At 38.9% G+C, this 18,061-nt stretch overlaps 1 protein-coding gene across 1 annotated transcript in view; it reads right to left on the bottom strand.

The window, feature by feature from the left end:
- Positions 1-18,061, bottom strand: part of ryr2a (ryanodine receptor 2a (cardiac)) — a 182,937-nt gene that overhangs the window by 10,448 nt on the left and 154,428 nt on the right. The window contains exons 89-107 of the mRNA XM_076759342.1: positions 17,741-17,814; positions 16,037-16,054; positions 11,351-11,431; positions 10,707-10,795; positions 10,067-10,195; positions 9,617-9,721; positions 9,006-9,087; positions 8,310-8,468; positions 8,026-8,180; positions 5,803-6,018; positions 5,374-5,646; positions 4,944-5,150; positions 4,548-4,853; positions 3,499-3,569; positions 3,152-3,302; positions 2,721-2,807; positions 1,254-1,523; positions 827-957; positions 555-597 (exon numbers count right to left, since the gene is read on the bottom strand). Coding sequence (XP_076615457.1) covers positions 555-597; positions 827-957; positions 1,254-1,523; positions 2,721-2,807; positions 3,152-3,302; positions 3,499-3,569; positions 4,548-4,853; positions 4,944-5,150; positions 5,374-5,646; positions 5,803-6,018; positions 8,026-8,180; positions 8,310-8,468; positions 9,006-9,087; positions 9,617-9,721; positions 10,067-10,195; positions 10,707-10,795; positions 11,351-11,431; positions 16,037-16,054; positions 17,741-17,814 — 2,647 coding nt within the window. The remainder of the gene's footprint in view (positions 1-554; positions 598-826; positions 958-1,253; positions 1,524-2,720; positions 2,808-3,151; positions 3,303-3,498; positions 3,570-4,547; positions 4,854-4,943; positions 5,151-5,373; positions 5,647-5,802; positions 6,019-8,025; positions 8,181-8,309; positions 8,469-9,005; positions 9,088-9,616; positions 9,722-10,066; positions 10,196-10,706; positions 10,796-11,350; positions 11,432-16,036; positions 16,055-17,740; positions 17,815-18,061) is intronic.

Genomic DNA, 18,061 nt, shown 5'->3' with positions numbered 1-18,061 from the left:
TGACAAAGGGAGCTGCAGTATAACCAGAATTTATGGCTGCCAGTGCACGCACTGTGATTTATTATAGCCACCTGGAGCAACAGACTCACTTAACAGGAGGTTTAGCCTGATTTATCTTTAATCTAACTCTCTCCTAAATACAGGAGAAATGTGACTCTGGTCTTTGTTGATAAGGACATTCACTGCAATACCTAAGGGTCTCTTGAATGGTCTGCACACATCCATCAGGGCTACCTGGATTGTGATGACAGTATTTTTTAAGCTAATAGTCACTGAGTCAATTCACCAAAAGGAGAGAATTATGGGGTCACTGCATTGGAAAAAAGAAAGGCTCACGTGAAATCTATAAATGGCAACATACAACCCTGATTCCAAAAAGGTTCACTACTGTGTAACACAATTGTATAAAGGACATGACTACGCTGGCTCAGGAACATTTCGTAAAACCATTGTCAGTAAACACAGTTTGCATGCTAATATTTCTGTTTCTGTTTTTGTCATCAATAGATCTTTTATGAATACAGCCCTGGATGTACAAAAACAGTGACACATACCTTCCTCTTCACAAACTTATCCCAGTAGTTGTTGGGGAAAGATCTGAAAATCAAAGGACAAAAGGCTCATGAATCACATCATCTATGAAAGTGTATTATTACCTAAAAAAGTAAGGTAGGTCTGCCTAAACTACAATCTCATGTTCTTCTTCTGGTTTTACACTCACCTACCTGTCATGAGTACTTGTCTTTTCAAAAGATGCTGCAGCATATATGACAGAAGCTCATATAGAATACATACACACTTACTTACATACACAGGGTGCACTCACTGTGTATTGATCACCAGTCTGTCCCATTGGCCTTTGATATCATCCTCAGACGGTTGTTCTGTGATGTAAAGGCCATCAAATTCCAGTTTCCTGGCCACTTCCTTCTCACGCTTAAAGATCACCAGAGGCACCTACATAACAAACACACACACACACACACACACACACACACACACACACACAGACACACACACACACACAATATGGAGTTATATTTCATTTCAGAAAATTGAAATCCTTGGATTGGTTCTATTTGACAATATCTCCGAACAATGTCAATTTCTAAAAATATTAAGGTTAAATGACAGACTGTAATAATAAATGATTTGTTGTTGTTTGACTGTTACATGCTATTAATGACAAATACTAGTTACAGATTCCAATATCTTTTAAATTTTCAGCTATAGATCAATAGTAAGTATCCTGCCTTAAGACAGTAGTATCCGATGATGCAGAAGAAGGAGATGACAGTATGCAGGATGGCCAGGATCCGTAACATGGGCTCCATGTATCCACTGCTCTCCTCCAGAACAAAACGGACTGTGACGGGCTTCAGGGGCTCCCCGGCCTCCACCATTACCTCCTCCTTTGTCTCCATTGCTTCACCTGCCAGTGGATCCCACTGAATGCTGCTGTCTGGTTGGCTGTTGGGGTACACCACTTCTCTTTCCTCAACCACAGATGATGACGTAGAAACCTGGTAGGGACAATGTATTAGTCCTATAAATACAGGAATCAAGCTAGATCTGTATGAATAAAAAACATGACCACTCTGATAACAAATTCATGGGAAAGAAATCACATAAGCAAAACACACAATCCTATACTTTAGCCTTCAATAATATTGAACCTTTGAAAAGCTTAGTAAGGGTTTAGATTGTCACAGAAGGGTTCTCACTCCAAACCTTATACAAGGAGGGAAAACAATAAGATGAAAACTTGAATAATGTAAAGTTATCAAATACAATTGACCACAGTAAAGTTCATTGCAATACATTTTTTGACCACTTGGTGGCAGCAGGGCAAGCTGTAAACACATCATTGGTGTATTATCTCAAAAAACTGGTCTCTACACATTCAGCAGATAGAGAACAACACTCGCACTCATGTGGAGTCGTTTGTCTCTTCATCCAAAGAATCCAATATTCACTCAATATTCACATGTGTCTGTCTGCTGTTTGGTGCCTCACAGATAGTGTACAGTTTTTAGAGTCAGTCTTTATCTTTTTTCTCAGCTACTGTGGGAAACAACACTGATGAGAGCGGTGAGACTGAACCAAAATAATAAAGTTAAGGGCTGTCAACCAAAACAATGAGCTGAAGATACTAACAAGTACAGTAGAGCTGAGGGGAACTGCTGAGTTGGGTGACAATTATCTGTGAGTCTGTGGGTCACCATGAGGAACAACTTTCATATTTCATTTTGTCATTTGACCCAGTCTTAACAGATTTATTCATTTATTAATGCTTTAAAAATGTGAATCATAATATTTTCCTGTCCCTATAATAAATTTGCAATCTTTGCTTTAGGGCCCTTTCATACTGACAGTGTCATTGTGGCAGCTATTATCAGGTACATCAGGTAGAATAACTTGCAGCATTAGGGTATTTTCATGTTTTACCTTGCAAACATTGAGACAGAGAAAAAAAAACACTGCTGCATGCTAACCTTCAAGATCTGTACATTTGTACCTTAAAGCAAAATACACCAGAATTAGATTTCATTTTCTACCTTTATCCTGTAGTAGCACACTAACACAGCCTACAGCAATGTCTTACTGCAGTGCTTGTTGGACTAAATATGCTACAAGAAAAGAAGGTCTGTGAAAAATTTACATCCATGTCTTACCAAAACCAGTCATACATGATAATAACATCACTTGTGACCAACTACCTTATAGAATAGGAGGATGAAGTTGATTGCAAAGGCAACAAACAGCGCCAGCATCCTCATATTGTAGAAGTTCCTTGCAAAGTAGTTCTGCAGAAGAGAAGAAAAGAGAAAGAAAGAGAAGCTGCTGATGTGTTTCTGGATGCGACAGGCAGAGCAGTTGACGTCGGACTTCCAAACAAGCTCTTAAATAAATCAGCTGTTTCAAAATTGTGCTGTTCACATCATCACTCATGTCATCACTTGAAAATATCAACCTAATTTCCAGTGATGGTTGCTAGCTTTCATTCAAACCTCCACCTCACTTCTTCTGTCCACAATGCCAGTAACCAGCATTTGTTGAAACTGTGTGAAAATGTTCACAGGAGGATGGAAAACACTGAGTCTACAGAGAGAGCACTGTAGAAACAAAAGGGCAGAAAAATTTCCTCTACCAGTAATTTCCTCTGGTAGGCTAGGATTTTCTTCAAGAAGGCAGACTCCTGCAGATCAGGCTCATCAGACTTCGAGGTGTGATGCCTTCTCACTTTTGGCTTCATCTTCTCATTCTTCTGTTGTTTCTCTTGTTTCTCAACATGTCCACCCCTGAAATCACAAACCAGCTCACACTCTCACACAGCTGACAATACAATATTGCTTCACTGTGGCTTCATTCATTTCACTGTATTTTCAGATTTTACTGGGCTAACTGAAAGGTCTGGCAGCTGTTACACACTCTGATGTTACAACACCAAGCTGCTAATCAAAGATATTGCATTACGTAGTAAGAATGTATACATACTCGGATGTTTTCTCAGGTTCACATTCTGTCTCTGCTGTTGCTTCTTTCTCATCTGCAGAAGACGACTTCGACTGAAACAGAAAACATTTTCAGACAAACAAGCCAGTGTGTGGGTAAGGGTGTGTTTCATGAAAATGCAGTTTTCTGCCAGAGTTAGAATCATTTTGATAATTTGATACAGGACATTTCTGTATCTCTTTTATCTCTGTGCTCTTGGACTTGGAAGCTGAAAAAACATGATGCCACATACTCCCATGCACCATTCAGGATTTGGCAACTTTTGAATGACTTGTTTAATGACTGTCAGTCAAATCTGATTAAACCACACACACACATATTCCCAAAGAGGCAGATGAGGTTTTGACCAACTGTGTAAATAATACCGTTGATTATTGCTTTAATTCACGTAGTAATGACTGTTTGTCAATGTCAGTCTGTTGGTCAGTCCACCACTTCGGTCCAGATTGAACAATCTCAACTACTGCATGGATTGGCGTGCACTTTGGTTTTGATATTCATGCTTCTCTCAGGATCACAATCGCATTCATGATCCTCTGACTTTTCCCTCTAGTGCTATCATCTTTGGCTTAGGATCAAATACCTGCCAAACTAATAACATTCCCATTAGCTGTACTTTGTGTTTAGAGCCAATTAGCAAATGCTTACACACAAAAATGAAACAGTGAACACTTATTACATCAGCCATCACTAGCATTTGCCGAAGTACCACGTCATCCAAGTACAGCCTCACAGAGCTGCTAGAATGCCTGTAGACTATTAATCTTGTTTTCCTTCTGTGATGGAGATTTTACTTTTATACAATTGACCACAAAAGCGATGGATATAGGAGTTTCCAGAGAGCAATCCTAAATCATTGATCCTCATTTGACAATTATTTAAAGACAGACTGGATTAAAAACAAAAATACTGGATAGAAAGAAAGAAAGAAAGAAAGAAAGAAAGAGAGAAAGAATGAAAGAAAGAAAGAAAGAAAGAAAAGAAAAGAAAAAAAATATTAATAAGGCAAAAAAAAGCAAACATGAACTCACCTGATGCCTCTGTCTAAGCTCAGGTGGGGGTGCTGTGGGTGGTGCTGGGGAAGGTACCGGGGAGTTAAGCAGTTCAGTCAGGCTGGCGTTGGGGTTATGTGGAGTGATTTTGTACTGGCCCCCTTCTCTTCTTAAGTCTAGGCCAAAAATGTCTGACAGCAGCTCAGTCTCACTGGTGTTGACTGCCAGGTCAGCCAAGTCTTCCTTTGGGGAGCTGCGGTCAGAGGGTCTCTTCTCCCTGTCCTCCCCTTCACCCCTCACTTCGTCCTGGGTGGGATCAGGCATGTTGGCCAGCAGCTCTGAAACCTGGGGATGGAGGCAGTTTATGTGTTTAGGAACAATTCTCACTGTACATAGACTGCTCTATTGTTTTAGAATTATGCAAAAAACAAAAACCTTTATGGTCTTGGCCCCCTCCACCAGATTACCCCCCATGAAGGTGTTGTAGAAGATTCGGCAAAATCCTCGGGCCACACTGAACGCCACATGGAGGAGGCCAAGCAACACTGACCAGTAGAAGGACACCAGGGTGGTCACCATGTCCTTCACTGTCATGTTCTTTATCCTCTTCATCTGCTTCTTCAAACTCTTCATGGACAGCACCTGAAAAGAGTAATAACAAGGACTGTTCAATGCCCACATTTACACACTGTCATGTCAATTGATATGGAATCATATCAAACAGCATCAACAGTCACATTTCATTACCACCCAACACGTCAGTCTGATTATCTGCTCAAAGTCAAATATTCTTTTACAACACTCCAAAACACAGCCACCCACTGTCTTGATTGTTAGCTGTGTTTGGTGCTATGTGTGCTCTCACCTTGATGAGCAGCATGACATTGTATCGCAGAGCTAACAGTGCCATGCGGACAGTGGTAACAGAGAAGAAGCCCATCTCAGGGTTCTCCTCATCTGGCTTCTCCCGCTCACTCTCCTCTTTGACTGCTGATCGTTCACCAGCATCAGACATCTGAGCCGCCAGCTGCATTTCAAAGATGGTGTCCTCGCAGAAATTCACAAACAGCTCCATCTTCTCCTTCTCCCCTCCTTCATTCACCACATCAAAGATGAACTGACGCTTGGATTCTTTGACCTGGGTAGAAGGTAAATAAGTGAAAACAACGAGCTGGTAGGATATTTGGGAATTTGTTGTCACTACTGAACACTTTAAATAAATCAAGTGGCGTCTCTTTGAACTGACATGTTTTATGTTCAATGTGTTCATATGTTTTATGTTCATAAGCTGTACCTGAGGTTTCTCCCACTGTGTTCGACTGGACTCGCTTATCTCAAAGTAGACCCTCTCGATGCGCTTGGCGCTGCCCATGATCTCGATCCGGCCCAGGTAGGGTTGGAAGTAGTTGAGGACGCTCTCTGCCAGCTCCAGGAAGGTCTGCAGCCGGGTGTCATGAGGCATGTGCTCCGACAGGTTGGTCAGCAAAACCGCCACATTGAAGCCAATGTCCTTTAGAAACACAGTTCAGTTTGAAGTGGTTTTTTCTTTTGAATACAACTGTTTTATTTTTTTGCCATGTTCCCCACTATATAGCTTGAGAGCCAGTCATCCTCTAAAGGTCTCCAAGAAATGAATTCTCAAGATATTAGTTAGGTCTATTTTCCTGGGGTAGATCTGAACCTGTTACCCAATTTTTATTGACAGTAAGTACATCTGACAAGTGAAAGCACAAAAAGATACCATATATACAGCAAGGTTTTCCTTACTCGAAATTACTTTCAGACACATGATATTAGAGGAGTTTTTAAACATTTTGGTGACAGCACACCCTCATACCTAAACGACTGAATAGGTTGATTGCCAAAGACTCCTAAAACAACATATAAGGTCGTTAGACAGTACCAGTGACCATCATCACATGGTTAAGGCTGTGAACTGGTTGCAGTTTGTAACGGTTTAGGCACCAAATTTGCTCAGTTAGGATGAATGTAAGACAACTGGACCTGGTTGTAGAAACCTGAAGACATTTCACATCCCATCCAAGGGGCTTTTTCAGTTCTGACTGGTGGGGAGTCCCAGGCATTTAGTCTTGTGGGGTTGTTATCAAGATCATTGATACCACCTGTGTCATTAGTACTCCTGACTGTGTAACAGCAGTTATTCATCATTGGATTCACCTGAGGCCAAGTGGAAATAACAATTTTTGTATAGTTGTCAAATCTCCTGGGAAGGGATGAAAGGACAGCATTGTAGGTGGGGGATAAGTGGCGCCTAGACTTGCTCCTCTTTTGAGGGATGTGTTTGTTTAATGGTTGTTTAGTTTCCCCGGTATACAAGTCTGTGCATTCTTCACTGCATTGGACTGCATACACTAGATTGCTTTTCTTGTGTTTGGGTGTGCGACCTTTTGGATGGAACCGTCTAAGTGTGTTGCTGGGTTTGGAAAACACAGGGATGAGGAAACAAGGACATTTGTTGAAAACTACTCTTGAGTGTCTCAGAAACTCCAGACAAGTATGGAATGAAGATGTTGCGATTGTTCTTCTTTTCTTCACCACCTGCAGTGTCGATTTTCTTCCTGGATCATGGAGCTGAGGTTCAAAGCTCTGCCTTCTACTTTTTCCATGTGGAGGTTAGCCAGAATGGGAGAAACTGGTCAGTCCATGGCACAGTCATGCTTTTCTCTGTAAAAGCTCATATTGTAATGGAAATAGGTGGTGTTCAGCAGTTAGGTACTTGGTTTAAGCACCAAAAGTACTTAGTTGGGAAAAGATCATGGTTTTGGTTAAAAAGATTACTGTTACATACATTATATAACTTAAATTTGTTGCATAAGTTGGATTAAATCAGTGTTTTGTTTTGGTTTCACACGGGTCACGAACAGACCAGCTGAAAGTCATGCTTGTTTCACCCATCCAACCATCCTTCAAACTCAGACTTTCTTGCGGTTTATACTCCGTCATCTGACTTCCTCCTTTGCTCCCATCATAATTACAAGGCCACTAAAGGTTGTATCTTAACAACGAATGGAAATATGGCTCCATTTTGTTGAGGCAAATGGACAAAAAGTTGCTACAGTATAATATTAAACTAGAGTATGTTGTTTTCTCTTTTCCTAATTAGTGTGACCCCAGTCGAGCTTAGAAACTAATTATAAACTAGCCACTTCTTATTTCACCTTACTCTAAGTAAAGCAAGTTGGGTCATTTTTATGATCCACAAACCAAGAATACAAAGGGATAAATGTCTAGAAGAATACAAAGATTTGCACCAAATTACATATTCTACTCTATTGACAAAACTATGAACATCTTTATCCAGTCAAAGGCAGGACAAAAAAAGGAAAAGAGGACACATAAATAGAATTTACAAGAGAGCTCTCCTACTAAATCCCCTATGAGATGTTAAAACAATTTTCTAAAATTAGATTAGAATTATAGATTAATCATTCTGTAGGGCTTGCATTTAAGGCCCTTGTTAGATTTTTTAAAGATCTGTAAACATCAAAGCATTTACCTTGGCTGGCTCATGAAAGCGCTCCACAAATTCTTCATAGTCCAGGAGTTCATTCTCATCAGTCTCGGCACAGGAGAGCAGGAACTCTGTCTCAGACTGGGTGTAATGTTTGTGGCTTTCCATGGCCTTGTGGAAGTCTCTCTTGGAGATGACACCTGTGGGCCCATTGATAAATCAACAGCAGCTCCCTTATGCTGCTCTGGAAATCCTTTTATTTTAAAATGAATCTGATGCTTCTCCAAATGACAAACATAATGACAGAAAACATGTTTTTAGAGTCTTGCCTTTTCCATCAGGGTCATACTCCTTGAAGGTGTCTGAGGAGGTCAGATCTTTTAGTTTGAGGAACATGTCAAAGAACTTGAGGATCATCTCCACATTGTTGGAGGACTCCACCAACATGTCGACCATCTGTTTCCCAATGGTACCATTCACCACATTACCTGTCAAACAAGGCAACACATTTAAAATATAGGAACTGTCTTGAAACCACAACACAACAGACAACAACCATCCACAGGAGACAAAGCCTTGATCAAATTATTTGCAATGCTTGACCCTGTTCTCAGAGCTCACTGTGTGATATTTCAAAAATTCAGCCCCACCAATTGTCTTTTCTTATTTTTGATCTTGAAACTGATAAACCTTATTGTATTAAATTTGACATATTCCAAAAAAAGTCAGAACAGGGGCATGTTCATCACTGTGTTACATCACCTTCTCCTTTACAAACATTCAGTAAGTGTTTGAGTTTTGAAAGTGAAATTCATTCTTGCTTGATATAGAACTCAACTACACTGCAAACATTGCCAACCTCTAAGATTGATGATTAAACTATAATTAAACTATTGTCAGTAAACAGTGTAAACACCCTGGTAGCAACCTTGTAAACTTGTGTTTCTGTCACTCTTATCATGTCTTTCAGTCAACCATGCCTGCTTTAGTATTTACTACAGGTGCTGTCATGAGTGCAAACCTACCCTCCAGCATAGACAGCAGCATGACCACCATATCTTTCTGCAGATCCATCAGTTCCTTCAGTAACTCAATCTGACTGGAGTCCTGAGGTGAAACAAGAAAGAAAAAGATAAGTTAAGAATTTCCCAGCCACTTATATGTTGGTTAAAGATTTCAGAGGGAGCTGTGACAGAAAGGTTTTTTGCATTGGTATTTTTCTGTCTAAAACGAACAATATCTGATGTGAATGTGAAGGAACTGGGGGCCACAATGAAAATATGGTTACTATAAATTTTTAGAAAACGTTGTAAAAATCTGCTCATTGAAAATCTGAATTTACATACTGACGACAAAATATACCTATGGAATTGAATGTATAACAAAGGACATTATGATATGTGTGTTTGCTGGTTCTCATTGGAGGCATTTCAGCGATGAGTGGCTTTTTAAAAAGTATTACATTTTGGGCACTTTTTCTCTACATTAGATAAATGACAGTGGAAATATGACAGGGAATAAGAGAGATGGGATGACATGCAAGAAGGATCCATGACTGGACTCAAAGTGGGAATGTTGCAGTCACGTTTCTTGGAACCAAAGTCCACTGACACCGCACCCAGTGACCTAAACTCACCTGAGACAATTTCATCTGCATATGAGCGAAGACATGCAGGAAACCAACCACAGCGTCCCACAGTCGACTATGGGCCAAACTCTGCTGGTTGCCAGTACATGGACCCTACAAGATCATCAATAAAAAAAAAAATCAGAGAACAACGAATAATTTCTTTAACTCATCATACCGACACTAAAATATGTATTTGCTACTGTTACACCCCACAGAAAATCAGAGTAATTGCACATTTCCCTATAGCAGAAATTATTTCTTTCAGATTACTAATTTCTTGTCATACCCAAAAACAGACAATCATGTCCTTTTCTCCTCTGCCAAATTAATCATCAGAACTATGGAATCTCTCTTCGTTATTCACTGAAGTAAAAAGGACCTCTCATTATTACAACTGCCTAATCACTCTGAGAACAACAGGTGTCAGTTCATCCTAGCAGCAGTGTCTTCTCATACCTGGATGTACTCTGTGAGTGTGTTGAAAACCTGCTTGGCCACATTTATTGCCTTGGAAAAATTCCTTTGGCCCTGCTCATCAATAACATCTTTGCCAGAATAATACCAGTAGAAATCACTGATAGACTCCTGGAGAGGAGTGAAGAAGGAGGTCAGGGAGGAGCAGGGGAAGGAGAGTCATGGGAAGAGAAGAAAAAGAAGAATGAGACAGACAACTGACTTGGTAGAAGAGGTTCATATCAGACACTGGTAATAATTAATGGCGACAAGGACATTATCATTATGTCAGGTAACAATTTTAATGTTTTTTAAATTGGATTGAACAATCCTTCCTGCTGTGCGTAAATATATCTGGTGCATGAAATGGTATCATAACTGTAAAAACTGCGAAAAATTCTAACATAAAAAACAGATTTTAAACAAGAATTTCCTTTATGATGACACTAGAGGATAGGATGTTGTGTTGCTTAAGTTCACACTGAACTGAAAATTTCACTTAAAATTTCCCTTGGAAGTTACATAATTTTAAGTCAAGACTGTATGAGGACTATATGACCCAGTGAAATTTTTCCAAATTTTAGTTAAAACTTAGGAAAATAAGTCCCTTATGAACCAGCAGAAGTGACCCAAAGGAGCTAACCTGTACTCTGAGGAGGTAGTCAACAGTCGAGATGATGATGTTGACGGTTGTATTGTTCCCTGTTTGCGTTCTCAAGTAGTTCTGGAAGTCTGAAAAAGGATACCACAGAATATTGCAATATATTGTAAAATGTGTTCAAATTAATAAATACAATAGTGGTTACATATTAGTAAAACATTACAACATGTTTGCAATGCCTTGGACATCAGAATGAAAAGAAGAAACTCGATACAGACCAAATATTGTAATGTTTAGAAGGGGTCATCCCCTGAGTAATCAGTGGGTTGATTAAGAGATGTAAAATTGTGGCCTTTAAGGTGATATTAACATATTGGTTGAAGAAAACACAAATCTAACCATTTTTTTCAGTCTGCAATGAAACATTGGTTGTGAGCAAATAGCATTTAAATAATGATGTAAGCTCAACAATTTCAGTAATTGGGGGGGCTTCAGTTGGTAGGAAGGTTCTGGCATTCTCTTCAAACAAACCAGTAAATGTGGTACAACCACATAATAAAAGACAAATACAACATGACCTAAAAACACTCTCAGTAGGTCATTTGTTATTTTACTCAAAATGTAGACGCTCAGCAATTTTCCCAGCTCGAGTGGTACAGTAAGTACCAGAGAAATGGCTCACACACCTGAGTTGTGTCCTTCACAGAGCAGCTGCAGGAAGCGGAAAAGGTCACAGGTGAACTCATCATCCTGCATGACCTTCTCACCTGGCCAGAGAGAAGAAACACACACCCACACACATACATGCACACACACATACACAGACAGACGCACATGCAGACACACATATGCACAAGCACATACATAGGTATGCACAAACATACACCCAAGAACACGGGCATGTGCAAACATACACATGAATGCACACACACATTCATATATACAGACACACATACACATAAAGAAAGTCAGAGAACAGAGGAGACAAAAGCAGACAACATATAGGAAAGGGATGTACAGACAAGATGGAGAGTGAAGAAGTGTTAAAAAGAGATGGTGCTAGTGTGAGGAAATTCCCTGTGTTTTCTTTCAGTCAGTGAAAGGTGTATGGTCATAATACACCATTCTTATCTAACACAAACACACCAACACACACACATTCTTGGATGAGCAGTGGGCAGCCACAGCACTTGGTGGTAGACTGAAGTGGATTGGTTTTTAATCTGCAGCATTTTACAGTCAGGACTGGATTTAGACTCTCGTCATGTTTTCTCTAGATTTGCTTCGTTTGAAGTAACAAGTGTTGGTTGCTGCTTGCTATTGTAGATTCTGCATAGATTACAAATACACTGAGGACAGCTTCTCTGACTGCGCTAAAATGCTGCTTTGAACCACAGAATGCAAAAAGAAAAGAGGGTCAGAGAAAGAAGATGAGACACTGCACAATAACTTATACAATAACATCAACGGAATACATCAATATAATATGACAACAAACTGAACTGGGCTGAGGGAGGAAATTCTGTAGGTCTGAAACAAGACTGAAAGTGCAGTATTCTTTTTCAGTGCAGGTAATTTAGTGGCAGTGCAATATTTTCTGACTGTATGTGTAGATCAGTCCGACCAGGATATCAGAGGTTTAGTTTGACTTATGGAAGAAAATGACTGAATGAGTTTTGCTCATGTCCAAGTGTGTAATGGAAATCAAAAATGGATCTGATAGAAAATATCAGAACCAAATTGTTATAATAAAGTATGTTACTTTGTAGTAACAGTTTAAAACTGATCAATAATCAATACATAATGACTGCTCGAAAGCCTAAAAATAATACAAGCATTTCTAGTGGTGGCACCTGAAGTGGTGCAGTGGTTAGTACCACTAACTCAATGCACAAACATCCTGGGGTCAATCCAGCACCAGTCCAGGGTGTACCTTCCTTCTCACGCAATGAGTGCTGGCTTCCAGCCATCCAATGAGGCAGAGATAATGGATGCATGGTTCATAATGCATCCATCCTTCTACTTTCCACCAACTATTCAGTCTTTGACTGCTTCGGGGTCACAGACTTTGAGGGGTGCAGAAGGAGCGCATGCCACAGGATTTCCTCCCGGTGAAACGACTTCTTGTAGGATCAGGAAATCCCATGCTCTGACACTTTAAATTCTACCCTCCAGTGAAGCAGCAGGTTGATTTTTAAAACAAATTCCTATTAAATAGACTATGTCTCATTATCATTAAAAAATGAAAACTGAAATGACGGGAAAACTACAGGACTGTTTTGTGGGAGGACTTTTAAAAGCAATGATGCAGACACCCATGTTCACTTCCTGATTGGGTCCTGTCAGTCACAAAGTGCCCTTCCTTAATTTGTCATGTGATCCTTTTAGGAAGAAATTAAGTAGTATCAACTTGTATATTTGTATGAGCAGCGCCTACCAGCAGTTTAGTCAACATGGCTACTGAATTACAGGTATTGCTGACCTTCTTGTCTTTGCTAGCAGCTGTTGTGCAGTTAAGTTCTGCATTTTATCATGCTACCACTGCTACATGCACAGGAGGCACGCGCATGCCCGATGTACATGAATGGTCATATGATAAGCGTTTTCAGTCTGGATGGCACTTTAAAATTTTCTTCATTTTAAAATTAACTGAGTAGTTGCTGAGCAGTCCTGTTATTACCAGTAGCTCCTGCTTTTGAATTAGATTTTTATATTGAACTTACGCATTGGGTAATTTGCAAGAATTCTTAAAAATTTCAACCAGAAATTTTGTAAAGATACGACAACATTGCTAGCTCACATAAATAATGTGAGGGTTCATTGAATTTGTGTGATGGAAGTCTTAAATTCCTGGATGGACTGATATATGGACTGAGTAAACCTTAAGTCTGAAAAGACTTTAACAACCTCAACCCCTGTTCTACAGTAACTGATGCTATGGCAATAAAACTCACTATTGAATATTTTTGTAAATATGACAAGTTGTCTTAAATCTTAGACGTCACACTAACATCATATGATGTTTAGAACTGCCTTTAATAATAGTGAGTAACCTGACTCTACTTCTTACCAAAGCAGATACCTAATGTTTCTTTTCAGTGACAATTTGTTTCTAGAATTTCAAAAGTCAGCTACAAATATTATTTGGAATTTGCACTTTCAGGCTTATTCCCAACACAGTGATAAACCAGATGAGGGGAATACATTTTTCACAGTTGGAAAAAATGATGAGAGCATATTAACGTTTTATTCTTAATATCTTAACAAGTAAATCTCATTTCTATAGATTAGGATTACGTAAATAATAAACTAAGGATGTGGTGTACAGTAAAGGCACATAAAATTTCCTCTATTTCATCAAAACCTCGAAGTAACACTATTCACAATATAGTGCATGACTACAACTACAACCAAATCATGAGTTTAAAATACAGTACTGGGGTGAAAATAAGTCAAAAAATGAAATTATAAAAAATGGACGGGTAATTCAAATTAAGTTTTTCACATAAGCAAAACAGTCATGAAGGACAAGTACACTGACTACAGAACACAGCTCAGCCAGTAAACAGAGAGAAGGAGGGAGGAAGGAAGGAAAAAAGGATCAGAGTTCACCCCCCTCCACTCACACAGCAGCAGGGCCAAATTAACCACTGCAAGGTCCAAAATGCAGAGAGGAGGCAAAGACCAAACAGAATGGATGGAAGTGTGAGAGATGAGTACGAAGTAAGGCTGCAACTACTGGCTACCTCTGTTCTTGTTTTATTTATCTCATTTTATTTATCTATTTATTTTTGCTGCATATGAATCTCAACATTGAAAATGTAAAAATCTTAAATCTAGAATACTGTCCTTTAAAAAAAAAAAAAATTAAAAACACAGAATGTCATAATCTTTTTAACATTGTCCTCTGTCCTACTGTAAGATCAGTCATACTATAACAGTTGACTAAAAAACATTTGTTATTTTGTCCACCCCATTTATATCAATGACAGTAGACTTTAACATCTCTCGGTATGATGACACACAGTCCAACAGTTCATCTATTAAACTGGCAACCGGTGAAAAAAAGGTGTATTAATCCTTGTGTATATTGGTTGATTTCATCTAAATTAATCCTGCAGACAAGAGAGGACACTGATACCTCAAAATGTTAAAGCTGGCCACATTTTAGCTCTCCTTTGGTCTCCACCAACTCCTGAGAAAAAACATCTACTTCTTAAGGCTCTAAATGCTTAAAATCACTATGTTCAGCAGCTAGTTTCTAGCTTTAGCTGTCTGCTGTCCACTGCTAAGCAGACAAGCAGTGCTGTGGTTTTATCAGAGCTGGCTGCTGCTGCTGTTGCTGCTGCTGCTGCTGCTGCTGGAAACAGTGCTGATGAGAACGCTGAGACTGAACCAAAATGGTTAAGCTGCTGAGCATAAAACCGAAACAAGGAGCGGAAAGACGCCAAAATGCCCATAGATCTGAGAGGAACTGCAGAGTTGGGGATAATTCTTTTTGCATTTGCATTTGTCTCTATGAATGATCCTTTTCACCTTAAATATACTCAGTTATATTGGAACAATATTATATATGTAAGTGCAGCTAATGGAGGGGTTTAATCTACCATTTCTTGTTTGATATTTGTTGTATTCATTGCAGCCCTAAAAGAGTGAGTTAGAGAAAGACAGAGATAGTGGCTGAGAACACAGAAGAGATTGTACACTTCACAACAGATAACAACCAGCACATTAACCATCTCCATTACAGAGACAAAACAACCAGCTGACTTTAAGTTGACTACATGACCGAGAGGGCGGGGGTGGAGGATGATGGTGGGGGTAGGTAAATAGTCATATTAGTGAGATTTAGAATGTGCCAGATACTGTACAAATCCTGAGAGGGAGGCAGATATGGGTTCTGTTTTACATGGCAGGTTGTGACACTACAGCTACACTTCTATTACTTCTGCCCGCACATGTCTGGATTTTTAAATCTTAACGTCAGTATGGTATATTCCAAAACAAGTCGTCAGAATAATCATCGTCAGTTTGCTTATTGTGGAAGAGAATGACATAAGACAATTTCCATCAAAATTCAGAAGTGGACAAAGTCTTTAAAGAAGAAACAACCAACTACAAAACCAACCAGAGAGCGAGTTATAATTAGCCTAACAGAAAAAAAAGAAATAAATAAAATATTAGAATGGTGAGGGTAAGGCAGAAGAGTAGCTACAAGCACAGAGCAGGTAAGGACGAGGTTTGAAGGTCAACACTCAGGACCTGGACAGACCTGACACAACAACTAACCAACCGTAGAGAGAGAGAGAGAGAGAGAGAGAGAGAGAGAGAGACCAACCAACACACAAGAAAATGGCAGGAGGCATAATTACCACGCTCATGAGTGATGACTGAGGAAGGGAAGAAAGTGCAGTAAAACAAAATGAGAAAAGGAAAACAGGGGGAAGAAAGAAAGAGAGAAAGAAAGTAAGAAACAAAGAAAGAAACAAAGAAAAAGATTACATATAGGGAAAAGAGCTTTAAAAATTCCGAATTCAGCTGTTTGGTCAACATGGAAAAAAATAATGTGTTGACAGAAAACCTGTACAGCTTATTAAAACTCAGTAAGTGTTGTCTAAAGGAAATTAAAAAAAAATTAAAATAAAATTATAGATATACACCAAGACCTTGTGTTTTTTCTTTGGTTGTGACAAGTGTCCATAATGAACCTGTTTTATGCTAGAATAGGTGCAGTAATGATTAAAACAAAGTCAGTTTTAGTAATCACTGGTTTGTGAAGGGAGTCTTCTTGATCCTGCACACACAAGAATACATGAAAATCGCACATCTACTGCACAACAAAATTCATTTCCATAAAAAATACCATCCAGTTGGATAAACACCTAATTATGAGCATGATATATATTTACTTGATATTTAAACAATTGTGATCTACTTGTCATGAATACCAAGAAAAGTAGTAATATTAATGTAGGATTGACTGGTATAAAAATGCAATTATGTAGTGACAGCAATTGTGCCAAGTTATGTGTGTGAATTAGCTAGTAAAGGAACATCTTTTTCTCTTTGATTTCAAAATGCATGGCTGTTTATTAGGATGGACATCAGAGGATGAGTGAGGGGAAATGAAAGTGAAAGTCATATATAACAGAATAATTACAGGTGTTTACCTTTTTATTGAACCAGAAAGTACTTAAAACAAACTTGTACTTAGTCATTGCTGCACCTATTGTAACATGCTAATAATGTATGCACCAATAATTTGCTATTATTACACAGTAGTTAGTTATTACTGTATTTTTAAATCTAGAACTATAAAATTGCAAAAACAAAGAAGAATGTCCTACACTGTTGTCCATATGAAAGTAATTGATTTGAATTTTGAATAGTAACAGTATGCAATCCAAAGGATGATTGAACATTTGTAACAAATGTACAGTATACACACAGAAAATGTAACAGGCAAATCATAAGCACATACATTACAGTTGTACACCAGGAAATCATCCTTGATAACGCACGTGAACAACAGGTAATACTTCATTACCACTGGATAAAATTCAACGAAACGCTTGACCAAAGTGATGACAGGATAAAAGGGACAAAGCAAGATAAAGAATGATGGTTTGACAAGGATAAAAAGAATTTTCATGTATTAAAAATAAAAAACAAGATGCAACACTTAAGAGAATTTCTAGTAACTACTTCAATGATCCCTTTCTACAGTATTATCAGTTCTGGAGAGAACTACAGGACATGCTAATGTAAATGTTTGAAATCTTTTCGTGGGAAACTTTGAGATTTTGAATTGAAGAAGGAAAAAGCCTTTCCTTCAGCTACCTTAAAATCTGTGCTTTAGCTTTCCACTATGAAACCAATGCTTTCAGCAAGTGCCTTCTGGATTTTCTATAAGTAGATGCATTAAAGTGACATTTAAGAATGTTACCTGCACCTGGTGAAGAAAAGCATTTTAACATCAAAATAATCCAGAAAAAAATATTCATTGATGCTTTCTTCCTACTGCTGTGATCATTCAACAATATAAATCAATGAGCTGTGAACACAGTGAAGCTTACCTGATCCCTCCTCTGTCACCATCCCCAGCCCCTCTGCTTTGTTCTGCCTCTCAAATGCATTTAGATCCAGAACACTGAAATAAAGACAAAGGTACCATGAATCTCTGTTATTTTTGTGCTCCCTTCACTGACCTCCCTCCCACCTGCAACCTTGACCTGTGGCTGAGCACTGTTCTGCTGCACCTTTCATTTTAACAAACAAGAGCATCCCATCCACCTTACCGAGATCCTGTAGATTCAGCGCAAAATAAATAATGGTGTTACTGTATGTGTGCTACTAAAAACTCATGACCATACCAGGATTGATGTATGTGTATGAAG

Source organism: Chaetodon auriga, chromosome 20 (assembly GCF_051107435.1).
Source record: "Chaetodon auriga isolate fChaAug3 chromosome 20, fChaAug3.hap1, whole genome shotgun sequence".
Lineage (NCBI taxonomy): Eukaryota > Metazoa > Chordata > Actinopteri > Chaetodontiformes > Chaetodontidae > Chaetodon > Chaetodon auriga.
Note: the sequence above shows the minus strand (reverse complement) of the source record. Positions and strands in the feature narration are given on the sequence as shown.